Here is an 18,529-nt window from a genome sequence, read left to right on the forward strand (position 1 = left end):
CTGTAATCCAGAACAGAACAGCTCTGGTTTCTGTTCTTGACCAGTGGCAGGGTCTGTGGCAGGAAGCCTAGAGGCTGTGGAGAATAGGAAAAGAGAGAGGATACACAAGGTAGAAACATGCACATGAAGTGAGGCCCATGAAGGGCTTAGCCAGAAACACGGGAGGGTTTCCTGAGTCCCTCTGTGTTGCTCAAAGAATCAGACTTGGCTTGGAAAGCACGTCCTGTTTCCAGCAAAGAGGGCAGTGGATGGGTTACAGTCGATAGAACTAAACATTAGAGATAAAGGAGCAGAACAATGCACTGTGTACTGATAGAGTCACATGAGAGACCAGCTTATTTTTGTTGGGAGTGACCAAGCACAGGCATGACATGTAAAGTGACCCCAGATATATCAGGAAGCTGGAGGAGGCCCAGTGGAGATGCTTGTTGATATCAGGTCTATGAAGGTCACTGTGCCATTAAGTCAACCCTAAGCAGGAACCTCACAAGGTAATGAAGTAGCCCTTATATTACCAAAAGACCAGTTTTAAATGGTGGAGTGAAGTTAAAATTTGTCACCTCAAATACATAAATTTCAAGTGGCAATAAGCCACTGAGCTGTTGAGATTGCCTACAGAAGCTAAACCCAGTATCTCAGTAAGTTCATTTTTATTCACCATACCTTTTTAGAAGCTGGGGTACAAACAGTCCTTTGAAATCTATGTATTTATTCTTACTTTGCTTCCAGTCATCATTTAATTATGCTTCCTTAAAACCGCAGGTATTACAAAATCTGACAGCATAGTACTTATAAGCAGGTTCATTGATTATTATTTTTGTGTGTGTATAATAATGAGATAACAGAAAAAAAAAACCCAAATGGCAACTAAGATAAGAATCAAGAACATCACATAAAGCAAAGAAAAAACAAACTAGGAAACTCAAGAAGAAATGTATTATCTATGCTGGATATTAAGTTCAAAACTTCCTATTCAAGGGGACATTAAAATCAAAGTTTTACTTATATATACTTCTTTCCCCCCTTGAATAAACTGGCCTAAACTGCAGATTATTTCAGTGTGTGAATGACTGAAGGGAGTAGGGCAAACCCTTTCAGCAGTTTATTCAGTACTCCAGACCACTTGGGTAAGTGCCAATATGAGTTCAGAGGCTTATGAAAGCTACTGGCTTGAAGAAAGAGAGGTCCTTTCAGAAATGCTTATCTCAATACCAAGGAGTAAACTCAAGTGTTTCGGGGTATCTAACTAATGCCATCCTGTGAGGTAGCATGATGTTTTATGTTAAAAAAGATCTAAATTCTAAACTTAAAAAGACATGCCTTTACTTATGAGTTAAGGGGTAAGGAAATCTCTTCCTCATCTGGATTTTGACAGTTCACAGATCCACCGAGGGGGACTTTAAGACAGCTGGAGTCCTGGAGATGCCGATGGAGTTATGGTGACAAGGAGAAGTTGCTAAATATTTTACGGTTCTTTGACCTTGTCCCCACTCATATTACTGTCCTTCTAGATTTATCTTTTCTTCAGTGGATTTTTTCCTCCTCCTTACTTTTTTTTTTAATGAAAAATAGACATTAATGCTTCAGTTCATTTTGGAAATGTACCTTTGTGAATGATTTCAGAGATATTTTTGTTTCTTTTTAAAAATGACCTTCAAATAAAGATAACAGACTTTTCAGACAGCAAAGCCCAAAGCAAGTAACATCAGACTCTGTAGAATGGTCATCAAAAGACCAAAGAGACCTTCTGAAGAGGGGTGGTCAACTGCTAAATAAACTTAAAACATTTTAAGAGTAGGCAAATAAAGTATTACTGAGGGAAACAACAATCAAAGCAGCCCAAGGTTGGCACATACAACAGAATCCTCATCCAGCAGACATTCAATTTAACTAGCACCGGTTGTTTTAAATAAAGTATTTCCTGGGAGGAACCAAGTGGCCATGAAGACTGCTTTTCTTGACATCAGGAAACAATGTCTTTTTTTTTTTTTTCTTTTTTAAGACACAGTGCAGAAGCCAACACATTTCAAGGCCATATGATGTGGTTTTTGTTGATTCATGAAGCAGAGATGGATTTGGGAGAGGAAATTGTATTCAAGTTGAACTGAACTGCACTAGTCTTGGTTTACCTGCCATATGCAAAACGCCTGTCTTTGTGATGATCTCCAAAAGTGTCCCAAAGCCTGAGAGAAACGCTCACTTCATCAACGACATCCCGGGAACGTTCCAAGACCTGCAGAAGAGAGAGGGCACCAATTCGCTGTCAATCAGAAGTTCCCCAGGGGAAGAATGCCTAGGTCATCAGCCCTCAAAGCCCCCGAGATTCACTTGCATTTAGTTTTCTCCTTCCAGCTAACAGGACTTAGCTAAGTCCTACTTTTCTTCCTGAAACCATGTGCCCTAAAAACCCTCACTCAGGATACCAGAGCCATACACCAAATCAGCTTTCTCCTTTTGTTTTCTCTTGCTGCATGAAAAAGGGGAGTTCTGTCTTGAACTCATAAGTTAAGTTCTTCCTCTGCTTTTTAGAAATCTGGGTATATTCTATAGCCTACAATAAGCCATAATGGAAAAGAATATAAAAAATGTCAACATATATATATATATATAACTGAATCTCTTTGCTCTATAGCAGGAAGTAACACAACACTGTAAATCAACTAGACTTCAAATTTAAAATCAAATAAACAAACATATCTCCCAAATAAATCAAAATCAGACTGGCGACAGCAATGATGTGTCCTTAGGATTCTAAAGAAACCCCATCTATCTCACCTCCTGGCAGACTCGGTACTGGTCAATGGCCCACACGGTGGGGACGTGGGTAGCCAGCAGCTGGTACTGTGTGAGCGTTGTATTACATGCTCTGGCGCAGATCAAGCGTGTCTTCCCCACAGCATTGTCTCCCACAACCACGCACTTGATGGTTTCCACGTTGGGTCTTTCGTAGTCCATGTCAGCGTCCATTTATAAAACTCTGGAAGAAGAGAGTGGATACCACATTTGAGAGACATCAGGGCTCTCCAGAGCAATCAAAGATGGGAGGGGGTCAGGCAGTTTTCCCTTGGCCCAGGCACTCCTATGGAGGTGCCCGAGCCTAAGCCAGAAGTTTGGAAGTTCCTACGAAGCCGAACTGAAACTCAACTTTTCTTTTTATATCTCACACAAGTGCAAAAACACCGGATTGTTATTTTGACCCCAAACGGTTTATCTCGGTTAACGTGTTATTTTCTCCTTGGTTTTCTCTAAACACAATCTGACTACTGGAGCTCCATCCAGGCGAGTCAGGGCTGCTGGCACATATTCTAAATTCACTAGCTACTCATGTTGACCCCCTAAAGAACTGGGCACCTGCGGGTGTAACCTTACACATTCTGGCATAACCAGCCTTTGCAATAATGTCCATCAGAATCTTCCAAAGACCCAAGATCTCTTTTTGACAGAAAATAGCAAAATTCTATAAAGCAATTATCCTTCAATAAAAAATAAATTAATTAAAAAAAAATCCTATAGGTTCTAAACTATCCTGGTGACTCAGAAGAGGATCCAAAGTGCAAGCAGAAAGGACTATGTGACTTTAAAGAAGAGTGAACTGTGTGAATTTTGATATCTTGCTGAAATTGTATTTATATTCATTCATGAATTTTTATTAATCAAATTCATTAAAAATATCTTCTTAAGAGAAGCACTATAAAGCAGAATTTAAAAAAAAAATTCTTTCTTCCTGAGAAGACTCTGGAGCATATGGTAGAGAATGATTTTATTAAGATGAGGGGCTACCTTGGAGACAGCTTCCCAGGTGGTGCTAGTGGTAAAGAACCCTCCTGCCCAATGCAGGAGAGGCAAGAGATGCGGATCCGATCCTTGGGACAGGAGGAGGGTGTGGCAACCTGCTCCAGTATTCTTGCCTGGAGATTCCCATGGACAGAGGAATCTGGTGGGCTACAGTCCATATGGTCTCAAAGAGTCAGACACAAATGAAGTGACTTAGCATGCACACTATTTTGGAATATTTCTGAAACCATCAAAAAAGGTTTAAAGAGGGTTGCTGGGTGAGGGGTGAATAGGCAGAGGGAAAGCTGCTGGCAGCTCCACTTCCCCCAAACAGGAGCCCCCACAAACTGCAGTGTGGACTGCTTCCCTGCATCAGCTGGATGGGTGGCCGACCACGCGAGATTTTAATGTACTGTGATTGCTCTTTTGAGTAAGTCTGTTGTTAAACTGAGCAAACTAGTTACATGGTAATTTTTAAAAATGAGTTCATAATGGTCTTAACAGCCATGGTTAAAAAAATACTCAATCAAAGCAAGATCCTCTATGACCCACCTCCCAGAGTAACGGAAATAAAAACAAAAGTGAACAAGTGGGACCTGATTAAATGTAAAAGCTTTTGCACAGCAAAGGAAACGATAAGCAAGGTGAAAAGACAACCCTCAGAATGGGAGAAAATAGTAGCCAATGAAACAACTGACAAAGGATTAATTTCCAAAATATACAAGCAGCTCATACAACTCAATCCCAGAAAAACAAACAACCTAATCAAAAAGTGGGAAAAAGACCTAAACAGACATTTCTCCAAAGAAGACATACAGATGGCTAACAAACACATGAAAAGATGCTCAACATCACTCATTATTAGAGAAATGCAAATCAAAATACAATGAGATATCACCTCACACCGGTCAGAATGGCCATCATCAAAAAGTCTACAAACAATAAATGCTGGAGAGGGTGTGGAGAAAAGGGAATGCTCTTGCACTGTTGGTGTGGATGTAAATTGATACAGGCACTATGGAAGATGGATGGAGATTCCTTAAAAAACTAGGAATAAAGCCACCATATGACCCAGCAATCCCACTCCTAGGTATATACCCTAAGGAAACCAAAATTGGAAGAGACACGTGTATCCCATTGTTCACGGCAGCACTATTTACAAGAGCTAGAAGATGGAAGCAACCTAGATGTCCTTGACAGATGAATAGATAAAGAAGTTGTAGAACATATACACAATGGAATATTACTCAGCGATAAAAGGGAAAGCATTTGAATCGGTTCTAATGAGGTGAATGAACCTAGAACCTATTATACAGTGTGAAGTGAGTTAGAAAGATAAATATCATATTCTAATGCATATATATGGAATCTAGAAAAATGGTACTGAAGAATGTATTTATGGGCAGCAATGGACAAACAGACATAAAAAATAGAATTATGGACATGGGGAGAAGGTGAGATGTATGGAAAGAATAACATGGAAACATATTACCATATGTAAAATAGGAATTTACTGTATGGCTCAGGAAACTCAAACAGGGGCTCTGTATCAATCTAGAGGGTGGCATGGGGCAGGAGATGGGAGGGAGGTTCAAAAGGGAGGGGATATATGTACACCTATGGCTGATTCATGTTGAGGTTTGATGGAAAACAACAAAATTCTGTAAAGCAATTATCCTTCAATAAAAAATAAATTAAAAAAATGCTCAGAGTGGGGCCTGATACATAACTGGGACTCAGTATATGTTTAATTCATTCGATGTAAGAAAAATGATAATTTGGATAATGTGAGATAAAAGGTATAGAAGGAGAGGTAGAAGGAACAATGTTAAGAAGAACTGTGTTTTTGCACAGTTAGGACCATCTGAACATAGATAACAGCATCACAGGAGGTGTTAAACCCGAGGATGGAGAACTATTTGGCAGGAACAGAATGGAGTGATTCAAGGAAAAGATGTGTGGTGAGGTTAAGGTCTGAGCCTACACTGTGAAGAGGCTTAAAATAGATACCTGTCCCCCAGCTGGCAAATGCTGATATTCTGAAGGTCTTGGGTTGGAAATGCAAGTCTTTAAACATCTCCAATTCTGATGATTATCCAGGTGTGATGACTCCAAAAATCAATCTCTTTACAATTCAGCCTTAAAATTCTGTGGTTTTATCAGTTCTTGATTTAATAGTATAACATGGCAAAAGCAGGACTTGCCATGTTTCCAGTGATTCTTAAATACTGGCCCTAGAACATCTGGCAATGTCTGGAGGCATTTTTAGTTATCCCAGTGGGGTGGAGGGAGGTGCTATTGGCTTCAGGTAGGCAGAGGCCAGAGATGCTGCTAAACTACAATGCACAGGATGGCCCCTGCAACAAAGGATTATTCAGCCCCAAATACTACAGTGGGGGAGCTGGGAAATCCTGCTTTAGGTGCATGGGAGTTTGAGTCCTTGTCTCCCCTCTTTCTGGCCATTTTATGTGATTTTCGGCAAGTTATCTGCATCATCTGAGCCTCAGCTTCCTCATCTGTTAAGTGGGAATTACAGTACCCTGATTTCCTAATGTCATGAGCATTAGGTGAACTGAGGTTCTCAGCCACTGGTATAATACCTGACACACGGATGCTTCCAAAATTATAATCATGATGCTGAAATGAATACTTACAGATGACAACAAAACTGAGTCAGGGGGAAGACCAGAATTAGATGCAAAAATCATGAACTTAAGACTCATAAAGACCTATAAAAAGGATACACTTTAGTAGAGCAATTAAAGATAATTTATTGAAAACTTAAGAACCTAAATACAAAATGGAGCACAGCTGACCTGATAAAAAGAAGGCAGTAAAAGTTCTGGCTGGGGAAGGGGAGAAGAGGAGGTCACAGGTAGCTAAAGGATAATTGAGTTGGAAAGCTAGGTTAAAGATCTTTTTATGCAGCATTTCTAGATTCTAGAATAAAAATGGTAGCACTTCATAACAGTCTTTGACAAGCTTCTGGTGCTATTACCATGGGATAGCCTGTGTCAGAAAAAAACAGGTTCCATTTGGAGACTCACAACTCTGAAACCTAAGGTCTATTATTTTGAATGTCCTATGTGACATTCAAACTTTACTTTTTGGAGTGAATTTTACTTTTTTAGATAGATAAAATGGGCTCAGATGGTAAAGAATCTGCCTGCAATGCAGGAGACCTGGGTTTGATCCCTGAGTAAGGAAAATTCTCTGGAGAAGGGAGTGGCAACAATATCCTTGCCTGGAAAATTCCATGGACAAGAGGAGCCTGGTGGGCTATAGTCTATGGGGAGTCTCAAAGAGTTGGACATGACTGAGCGACCAACACTTTCACTTTCTTTAGGTAGATAAAAGTCAAATAAAGCCAATCCATTAAATTTGGAAGAATGTTTAGGTTTAGTAAAAATTTGGACACGATACAAAAAATCTAAAACTGGTTTTCTTGTTGCCTTGCAAACTTCCTTTGATAGCAACCCCAAAGAGGAGTCCCCCAAATAACTTGAATCATGGCAGCTCTGGTGGAATAGCTGCACAGCTTTTACAGACGATGACTTTCAGGGGGGTAGAAGCCCTCCTGGCTTTATATTAAGGCTGTGGTTACAAAAATATCATTACTTATTTATAGACACATCTCATGCACGGTCCTAAAAAGAATTTCTGGGTCAAAGGTGATAATAACATCCGTTGGTCCTCTAATCTCTAACAGTCTGCACAAAATCAAAGTGACTGCCAAAGGTGCTGAACTCTGCGCCAAGGGGACAACATGTAAGGACAGAGAAAGGCAGGCGGAATGAAATCCTCTCAGCCCGGATCACGCACTCTACATGGGGCATTTCCAGGAAGAGTGTGCTGGATTTCCAAAATCTGAGGTTCCACATCTTTCCTCTTGGGTAGAAATTTATTTAGCAGCAATCTAAAAAGTACTTTAAGAGTCTGAAATCACAGTCAAAGATGTAAACTCATGCTATTCTTGTAAGCCAATTATTCATCTGTTACACATAAACAAATATTATAATTATAAAAATATGCAATTGTATCGTTCTTTGCTTGTTATGGGCTCAAATTTATCCATATCTAGCACTCTTATGGTTGCATGAGCTCTAAGGACCATCTGGATAATAACTATCTGGTTTCTGATTTTTATTTACCTGGGAAGATAATAATAAATATTCATTTAACATTGTTAATAAATCTCACCACCATAAATCCAGCTGGCCTCTTTTGTCTTTAGATCTATATCTGAGGAGACTAGGAAGGTATCAAAAGGAAAAGAACAGCTGGGAAGAATTGAGACTGATACCATGGCAGCTCTGTAAAAAAAGTGAAAGTTAAAGTTGCTTAGTCTTGTCTAATTCTTTGCGACCCCATGGACTGTAGGCAGATTCTTTACCATCTGAGCCACCAGGGAAGCCCAAGAATACTGGAGCAGGTAGCCTATCCCTACTCTGGAGGATCTTCCCAACCCAGGAATGAAATCAATTTCAACCTACTTGAAACTGATTTCATACTTTCACTGACTCTTCAGGACATGAAGGCTGATAGTTAAAATGCTATCTGAAAAATCTACTTACACACTTTTTTGAAGTCAAAAGTTTGTTTCAAGAGGGAGGGGACATATGTATACCTCTGGCTGATTCATGTTTATGTTTGACAGGAAACAACAAAAGTATGTAAAGCAATTATCCTTCAATTAAAAAAGTTTATTTTAAAACAAGTAAATGATAAAATAAATGCAAGAGGAGAAATAACATGTTACTACAGAAATACAAAAAACCATAAGAGACTACTACAAACAATAGTATGGCAACAAACTGGAGAACCCAGAAGAAATGGACAAGTTTATAGAAACATACAGCCCACCAAAACTGAATCAAGAAGACACAGAAAATCTGAACTGACCAAAAGGGAAATAGAATCTGTAATTTAAAAAAAATTCCTTGCAAACAGAAATTCAGGACTGGATGGCTTCACTAGGGAATTCTACCAAACATATAAAGAAGAACTCACACCAAAACATCTCAAACTCTTCCAAAACACTAAAGGGGAGGGAACACTCCCAAAGTCATTCTATGAAGCCACCATCAGCAAAGACACTACCAAAAAATTACAGGCCAATATCCTGGATGGATACAGATGCAAAAATCCTCAACAAAATATTAGCAAACTGAATAAAAAAAACACAAAAAAGGATCCTACAACATGACCAAGTTGGATTCATCCTAGGGTCACAAGGATGGTTCAGCATATGTAAAATCAATGTGTTATATCATATCAACAATAGAAAAGACATAAGTCAAAAGATCATCTCAATAGATGCAGAAAAAGCAACTGATAAAATTCAATATCCACTCGTGATAAAAACTCTCAGAAAAGTGGGTATAGAGGGAACATATCTCAACATAATAAAAGCTATTTATGACAAACTCACAGCCAACATAATACTCAATGGTGAAAAACTGAAAGCCTTCCCACTAAAATTTGGAACAAGAGAAGGATGCCAACTCTCACCACTTTTAGTTAACACAGTATTGGAAGTCCTAGCTATAGTAATCAGACAACAGCAACAAAAAGAAAGAAAGAAGTGTCCATATTGGAAGGGAAGAGGTAAAATTGTCATTATATGTAGATAACATGCCATTCTATATGAAAATCTGAAAGATTCCACACAAAAACTATTGGAACTAATAAACAAATTCAGCAAAGTAGCAGGATACAAGATTAATATACATGTATCTGTTGCATTTCTTTACAGTAACAATGAAATAAAAGAAAGTAAAAAAAAAAATCACTTTTAACATCATGTCCAAAAAAAATGCCCCCCAAAACAACAAAACAAAACTTAGGAATAAACCTGACAAAGGAGGTTAAAGACTTACACTCTGAGAACTGTAAAACATTGATAAAGGAAACTGAAGATGACTGAAAAGAAATGGAAAGATATTCCATGGCCTTGGAATTGAAAGAATTAATATTGTTAAAATGGCTATACCATCCAAAGCACCTATGGATTTATTGCAATCCCTATCAAATTTTTCACATAACTAGAGCAAATAATCCTAACATGTATATGGAGCCACAAAAGACCCAGAATTGCCAAAGCAATTGAGGAAAAAGAACAAAGATGGAGGCATATCCTTCCCAGACTTTAGATAATACTACAAAGCTACAGTAATTAAAGCAGTGTGGTACTGGCACAAAAAGCTCTATTCTCTGTAGAATAGAGAGCCCAGTAACAAACCCTCAAACCTACAGTCAATCTTTGACAAAGGAGGCAAAAATATACAATGGACAAAAGACAGTCTCTCTGGCAAGTGGTGTTGGGAAAGTTGGAAGAGCCACATGTAAGTCAGTGAAATTAGAACACTCCCTTGGACTTCCCTGGTGGTCCAGTGGTTCCGAATCCATCTACCAGTACTATTTACAATAGCTAGGACATAGAAGTAACCCAGATGTCCATCGACAGAGGAATGGATAAAGAAATTGTGGTATGTATATACAGTGGAATATTACTCAACCATAAAAAGGAATGAATTTGATTCAGTTCTAGTGAGGTGGATGAACCTAGAGCCTGTTATTCAGAGTGAAGTCAGAAAGAGAAAAACAAATATCATATATTAACACATATATATGAATCTAGAAAAATGGTTATTGATGAACCTCTTTTCAGGGCAGGAACAGAGATGCAGACATAAAGATCAGACTTGTGGACACAGTGGGGTAAGGAGAGGGTGGAATGAATTCAGAGAATAGCACTGAAGCATATACACCACCATATGTAAAGCGGATAGCTAGTGGGAAGTTGCTGTATAACACAGAGAGCTCAACCTGGTGTTCTGTGATGACCTAGAGGGGTGGGATCGGCTTGGGGGTGGGAGGGATGTTCAAGAGGGAGGGAGCATGTGTATACTTATGACTGATTTACCTTGTTGTATGGCAGAAACCAACACAATATTGTAAAGCAAGTATCTTCCACTTAAAAATAAAATTTAACAACATAAAACATTTGCTAAAGTCCCCATAAAAAGAAGAATCCACCTGCCAATGCAGGGGACACAGGTTCAATCCCTGGTCTAGGAAGATTCCACATGCTGTGTGGCAACTAAGCCCCTGTGCCACAACTACTGAGCCCACGCGAAGCTGGCACATCCCAGAGCCTTGATCTGCAACGAGAGAAGCTATTGCAGTGAGAAGCTCGTGCCCTACAATTAAGAGGTGCCCCCACTCGCTGCCAACTAGAGAAAGCCCATGCAGCAGTGAAGACCCAGGGCAGCCAAAAATAAACAAACAAAAAGGAACAGTCCCTCATCCACACACTAAAATTAGCTCAAAATGGCTTAAAGACTTAAATATAAGACATGACACCATAAAACTTCTAGAAGAAAACATCAGCAATACATTCTCTGACATAAATCATAGCAATGTTTTCTTAGGTCAGTTTCCCAAGGCAAAAGAAATAAAAACAAAAGTAAACAAATGAGATCTAAACTAGCTTCCAAGCTTTTGCACAGCAAAGGAAACCATAAACAAACCAAAAAGACAATCTATGGATTAAGAGAAATTATCTGCAAATGATGTGATCGACAAGGGACAAATTTCCAAAATTGAGCTCATACAGCTCAATATACATTAAAAAAAAAATCAAAAAATGGGCAGAATATCTAAATAGACACTTCTCCAAAGAAGACATACAGGTGACCAAAAGGCCTATGAAAAGATGTTCAACATCACTAATTATTAGAAAAATGTAAATCAAAACTACAATGAGGTATCAACTCACACCAGTCAGAATGGCCGTCATCAAAAGTCTACATATAATAAACACTAGCGAGGATGAACCCTCCTACACTACTAGTGGGAATGTAAATTGGTGCAATCCCTATGGAAAACAGTATGGAGTTTCCTAAAAAACACTAAAAACAGAGTTATCATATGATCCAGCAATCCCAATTCTGGGCATATATCTCAAAAAGATGAAAACTCCAATTTGAAAAGATGTGTGCACCCCCAGTGTTCACAGCAGCACTGTTTTCAGTAGGCAAGACATGGAAGCAACCTGAGCTGTGTCTATCAGCAGATAAATGGATATAAAGAAGCGTGTGCAGAGGTGCATGCACACACACACATATATATTCTCACAATGGAGTATTACTTAGCTGTCAAAAAGAATGATGTAATGCCATTTGCAGCAACATGGATGGACCTAGAGATCATTATACTAACTGAAGTAAGTCAGACAGAAAGGACAAGTATCATGATACCACTCCTACCTAGAATCTAAAAAAATGATATAAACGAACTTCTTTACAAAACCAAAACAGACTCACATATATACAAAACAGACTTATGGATACCCAAAGGGAAAGGTGGGAGGAAGGGATAAGACGGGAGTTTGGGATTAACAGATACACATTACTTATACAGAATTGATAAACAACAAGGACCTACTGTATAGCACAGGGAACTCTATTCAATATCTTGTAATAACTTAAAATGGAAAAGAATCTGAAAAAGCACACACACACACATATATATATATATATATATATATATATATATATGTGAATCACTTTGTTGTATAACTAAAACTAACACAACATTGTAAATCAACTATCTTTCAACATTAAAAAAAAACCCTGGTACATGAATAAGACGTTGTGGAGGTTGGGAAGTGAAGGACTTAGTGAGCTACTGCTCTGCAGACTAGCCTCCGTCCACAAGGCTGACTTGCAACAGTGTGGTCTTGATCTTCTGCCTATCGAGTTATCCCACCTTGCTTGGTTATCTGCCCCCGCCATTATCACTGTCATGTACTAGACTTTACCTCACTCTTCCACATGCACCAGCAGCTTGGTCTCGTGTGCGCAGGATGATGCAGCCTGTACCCAGCCTCACAGCTCCTTCACCTCTTCAGTGCCAGTGATATTCAGCACCCTCTACTTGAGCCATGCATAGCTTTTAGCCATGTGCCGGATATTGTCATCATCCACAAACATTTTACCTCTGAAATCTCCAATCTCGAGATTCTGCTCTCAGAGCAAAACCGCCTATCTTTACAGCTTGTGCTGTGTGAAATATGGCCACAGGAGCAGCTGCCATGAGGAGCTAGAATCTATTTCCCTACCTCTTAAATAAGTGACTTCCTGGCCCAACTCAAAAGAATGTGATGAATGCGATGCTGTGTGAGTTCTGGAATCAAGGCCTCCACAGGTCCTGCATGCTGATGCAGCGAGGTCTTGAGGCCTGCCCAGCGGAAGATAAGGACTCAGTGAGGAAGACCGAAGCAGTCTGGCTGTCGGCCATCACCAGAGGACACATAATGTGAGGTCATCTTGGATCTTCTAGGCCAGCCAACCTTCCAGCTGAATGTCACTTTATGAGTGAACCTGGGTGAAACCAACGGATGAATCACCTGGCCAACCTACAGAATCATAACAAATAATAAACTGTTGTTTAAGCCACCAAGTTTTGGGGTGGTTTGTTACATAGCAATAGTTAGCTGAAACATGCACATCCTACTTTAGGAAGACCTCCAGAACCTTGACTTCTCCATTTAAAATATACCACATACATAGAGCTGTTTGTTGTTGTTTAGTTGCTAAGTTGTGTCTGACTCTTTTGCAACCCCCTGGACAGTGGCCCGCAAGGCTCCTCTGTCCATGGGATTTTCCAGGCAAGAATACTGGAATGGGTTGCCATTTCCTTCTCTAGAGGATCTCCCTGACCTAGGGATCAAACCCACATCTCCTGCATTGGCAGGTGAATTCTTTACCACTGAGCCACCAGGGAAGCCCATATATATACCCTATATATATAATTAATACATATTTAATTATAGGCCCCTCTGGGGTGATCGTTTCTACCTAGGGTTGATGAATCATGGCAACTCTTCTCTACACCATCACCCTCAACTTTCTGTACTACATGCATAGTACGCAGAATAATGGATCATCAAAGATGTCTATGGTTGACATCTCTGGGAGCTATGAATATGTTCTGTTACACGGCATGTGGGAACCAGGGTAGCAGATGGAATTAAGGTTGCTAATCAGCTGACCTTACTATAAGGAGATTATCCTGGGTTAGCTGGGTAGGCCCAGTGTAATCACAAGCTTCCTTCACAGGTGAAATAAGGAGGCAAAAGGTCAAAATCAGAGAGAAATAGAAGATGACTTTGAAGATAGAGGGAAGGGCCTTAAGCCAAGAAATACAGGTAATCTTCAGAAGCTGGAACCGGTGAGGAAATAGATTCTTCCATAGAGCCTCCAGCAGGAACACTTTGACTTTACCACACTGAGACCCATTTCACTCTTCTGACCTCTAGGATTGTAAGATAATAAATCTATTGGTTTAAGACATTTAACTTTCAGTAATTTGTTACAGCAGCAATAGGGAACTAACACAACTTGCTTTAGCCACACAAATTGACTCTCAGAATTCTAAACATTGTTTGAACTTCTACTCTTCCTCATCTGCCTGGTGAATTCTATTCATTCCTCAAAATCTTACTCAGATATTGTGCTAAGTCGCTTCAGTCATGCCCAACCCTTTGCAACCCCACTGACTGTAGCCCTCCAGGCTCCTCTGTCCATGGGATTCTTCAGGCAAGAATACTGGAGTCGGTTGCCATGCCCTCCTCCAGGGGATCCTCCCCGACCCAGGGATCCAACCCACATCTCTTTATGTCTCCTGCATTGGCAGGCAGGTTCTTTACCACTAGCGCCACCTGGGAAGCCCAACTCAGATATTACCTCCTGGAAAAAGTTTTCCTTATTGCCCCACCTCCCCACAGACTAAATTTCTTTCTCCTCTGTATCAATAAATGATTTTAGGAGAAGCAATCGAAAACACAAATACTCTGTTTCTCTTTCACTCATTTTTTCTTATATTAGCAAATCACTGAATGGTGGTTGACCTTTTTATCTTTTTCCTGAGGTTGTAACATCAAAGCGTCCATCTTGTGCACTGAATGAATGAATCATCAGGTGTTTCTGGGGGTACTAATAGGTTGGCCAAAAAGTTCATTCAGATTTTTTTCCATAACATCTTATAGAAAAACCCAAACAAAACTTTTGGCCCACCCACTGCCATACACTGAAGTGCTTGGAATATATGAGCATACAATGTCCCTTTTCTATAAAGCTCTGTCTGCTCTCTCTGGCCCATGGGTCCCCAATATACTTGTGATTCTTCCAGGGCCAACCACAGGAGAAACAAGAGATGCAGCCTAACATGACTTTAGCTGCCCTAGGCTCCTCTTCAAAGTGTTTTCCTTCCTTTGGTGCTGGCTCTACCCCTCACCTTGAGTCCTTGAGATGATGGTCTACATAGTGTCCTATTCTTAAGAAACAGGTTCTCAGGAAGAGTCAGGCACGTTCACTTCCCCAATTACATGACAGCTAGATGACTATCAGAATCTTGTCTCCATAACTGAGTAATTTGTGGGTGCTGTGGCTCATAAAACCCAAGATAGTCCTTCTTGTTCCAAATGGGTGCACATTAGTATAGGGTCACTATTTGAATTCGGGTAAGGGTGCAATTTTCTTCTAACACTAGAAATTCAGATCTTAGAGAGGATGGGCCAGGAAAGGTTGACCATTTGTCTAAGATGCTTCACTAAGATCTCCTAATTGCTCCACATCACCCCATTATTAGAATATGCTGCCTCTTCCTGTCACTTTTGCCTTGTCTCTTGTTATATTTGCTAATGCAATCAAGGCCGGATGAGCAGTCTGCTTAAAGACAGAAATCTAAGACCATAGAGGGGACTTTGTACTTCAAGCTCCATTCAGCTGTTATTGACAGTTTGAACAGGGCAATTGCACAGCCACTAAATTTTCTTGTCCTTTAGAAAAGCATATACTCTGAACTTTAAGAAATAATTTAACTTGGTCATTAAAAAACCTAGTGGAACAAATTTGAGCGTCTTTGGAGAGTTAGCTATGAAAGAAAGACTGAGAATTTTATATTATTGGCAGAAACAAAAGGGAAATGTTAAGAGTTGCATAATAACTATAGCCAACAGCCAAGTTTCAACTGTGCAGATTTCATTATCCTGAGCTCTTAATCACCAGTCCTAGTCAGGCAGGAGCAGCCTTATGCATTATATAAACATCTCAGCTGGAACACGGAATAGGTCCAGACCTGGGAAAGAGACAGGCAGAGCTGGGATAGGCTTCTTTAAATCAAAAGTTCATTAAAATATATCTCCAGGATAATATTGCCTTTCATCATTCCAATCAGCAATATTTGTTCAATTCAAAGTTTTGATCAAAACAAAAAAGAGATTAAGTAACCAAAAGAGCACTGCAGAGAACTTCAGGAATACAAATAATACAGAGACACTTTTTAAAACATTCACTCCTTCTCAGCAGAGCCCTGTAATGACCTACACCAGACCACGCTCTCATTTTTTGAAGCTCCATGTCAGTGAGGAAGTGGGCCAGGATTAGAAATAAACTACTTCTTCTACTGACTGCCCTTAATAACAACTGTCTCAATTTAAAAAAAGCAATGATTGAAAACAGCTTAAAATATGCATACAAATTCCAGGGTAGGATTCAAAATCACCATAAGTAAAGTGTGTGCTATGTTTGAGACATTCCCCCCTACTTTTGCCTACAGATATGCAGTGTGGCGTGGCCTTTGACAATGTTGATTATGCCATTATTTCTTGTGCCCTTGATCCACCCACTGAAATATTTTGTAGGCCTCGGGCTGTCTTGGTTAAAGAAACAGACGCTGCGCTTAGTGAGTGCCAGGCCCCCAGGTGCACACCAGTAGACAGGCCAGGGTGGGTGCTGGCCCCAGGGACCTCACCATCAGCTAGGGAGAGATCACTGAATAGGGGGATACCATTGTACATTTGATAAACTTCTTCAGGGAAAACAAAAGGCGTTATGGGAGAAAATGATGGGTGGGAGGCCTCCAGGAGGAGGCCCCCCTGCTCCTCTCTAAACAATCAGAAGGGCCTGGTCATGAGATGGGAAACGGGTGGAAAAGCTTGAGTGGAGGGAACTGGGAAGAGGGAAGCTGATGGGTAGACAGGGCAGGGCTCAGATCATACTTGACCTTTGAGGCCACAGCCAGGAGTTTGGATTTCATTCTCAGCGCAGTGAGAAGCTACTGAAGGGTTTTCAGCAGGGGAGTAACACGTTCTCATTTGCTTTTTAAAAAAGTACCACCAGGGACTCCTCTGGTGGTCCAGAGGCTAAGACTCCCAATGCAGGGGGCCCGAGTTTGATCCCTGGTTGAGGAACTAGATCCCACATGGGGCAACCAAGACCTGGCACAGACAGATAAATAAATATTTAAAAAACTAAATAAAAAGTATCACTAGTATCACTGAGACTGCTGTGTGGAGAGCATGGGGTTGGATTCTGAACAGTGGCAGATGCCCAGCTAGGAAGCTCCTATGTTCTCCAAGAGGGAAAAAGGGTGGCTGTGACCAGGATGGAATCGGCAGAGATGGAGCAAAGCAGAGATCAAGTCCATTTTGGAAACAAATGCACTTAGCACATTCTCCTTTCATCCTGTGTCCTATGGTATTTATCAAATTGCCCTTTGGGACTTCCCTGGTGGCTCAGACAGTAAAGCGTCTGCCTACAATGTGGGAGGCCCGAGTTCAATCCCTGGGTCAGGAATATCTCCTGGAGAAGGAAATGGCAGCCCACTCTAGTATTCTTGCCTGGAAAATCCCATGGACAGAGGAGCCTGGTTGGCTACAGTCCATGGGGTCACAAAGAGTCAGACACGACTGAGTGAGTTCACTTCACTTCCTTTGCAATATTGACAACGAGCCTTATATATGTCTCGTTTCCATCTCATCAAGGTTATGCACCTTTGACAACAGAGACTGTTAATCACCTTTAAATCCTCAGATCTTTTCACGGTGCCTTGGCCATACATGGCCTGCCATAAGTATTTGTTCAGTTATATACACAAAAACACTTACTCCAGCTTCCTTAGGAAACCTTCCACATGGGGCTGGCAGAGACCTGGCACTTGGTTGTCTCTGGTGACTGATCATTAAGCCTGTGGCCTCGAAAGCTGCGGCGTGTGGCTAAGCCTGCAGAGGAACACGTTGAGGGACATCTGTGTGGCCCATCACGAGGGCAGCCTCTGACAGATGGCACTGCACCAGCCATGGCTACCCCAGCAGGAAGAGCATCAGTAACCATGGGAACCACCAGGGACCAAGGTCCAGGCCCCTCCACCAAATGGGAAGGCAGGGGATAGGGAGGAGCCCAGATACAGGCAAACAGGAGTGGCTTAGGGCTGAATCTGATTTAGAAAAATAAAGGAATGTGGACTTTCACTGTGCTCTACTGCCTAGAGTCAATTTATGAATCTTGGTATTATTTACATATAAGGGTCTCATAAAGTTCTCATCCGTTTCTAGACTTTAGCATCCTAATTCAAGGGAATATCAACTCTTTTTGGTGAGTTACTGCTTGGCTAGAAAAGAAGGGGAGAAGGGAGCCATGTGCAGCCACTACATAGGGAGAAAGATTTATAACTGATATGAAAATTAGTCTGGAAGACAGAGTTCAATCTATATCTACAAGAGCCATGTCACACAAGGCAATAGCTGGACTTCAAGTGAGCTATGAATGATCAGATGCTTTGGATCCCCCTCTACCCAGGTCCCACTAGAATTAACCTTATTCTGTACAGACAGCAGACTCAAACAGTGCCAGAAACTAAGAATAAGGAGTAACCAAATACCAGACACTGGAAAGATCTCTGCCCAGAT

General features: G+C 40.6%; 1 protein-coding gene across 11 annotated transcripts in view; it reads right to left on the bottom strand.

The window, feature by feature from the left end:
• Positions 1 to 18,529, bottom strand: part of RHOBTB1 (Rho related BTB domain containing 1) — a 141,388-nt gene that overhangs the window by 37,625 nt on the left and 85,234 nt on the right. For 6 of the 11 annotated variants that reach the window (XM_044942148.2, XM_025284592.3, XM_025284588.3 and 3 more), the window contains 2 exons: positions 2,776 to 2,977; positions 2,130 to 2,233 (listed from right to left, as the gene is read on the bottom strand). In XM_044942148.2, the coding sequence (XP_044798083.1) occupies positions 2,130 to 2,233; positions 2,776 to 2,967 (296 nt within the window). In that variant the 5' untranslated portion in view covers positions 2,968 to 2,977. Of the gene's footprint in view, positions 1 to 2,129; positions 2,234 to 2,775; positions 3,402 to 12,898; positions 13,196 to 18,529 lie in introns of those variants that run through there. The other 5 variants (XM_044942151.2, XR_003109041.3, XM_044942147.2 and 2 more) reach the window with 4 other exon arrangements.

This window comes from Bubalus bubalis, chromosome 4 (assembly GCF_019923935.1).
Source record: "Bubalus bubalis isolate 160015118507 breed Murrah chromosome 4, NDDB_SH_1, whole genome shotgun sequence".
In the NCBI taxonomy this organism is placed as follows: domain Eukaryota; kingdom Metazoa; phylum Chordata; class Mammalia; order Artiodactyla; family Bovidae; genus Bubalus; species Bubalus bubalis.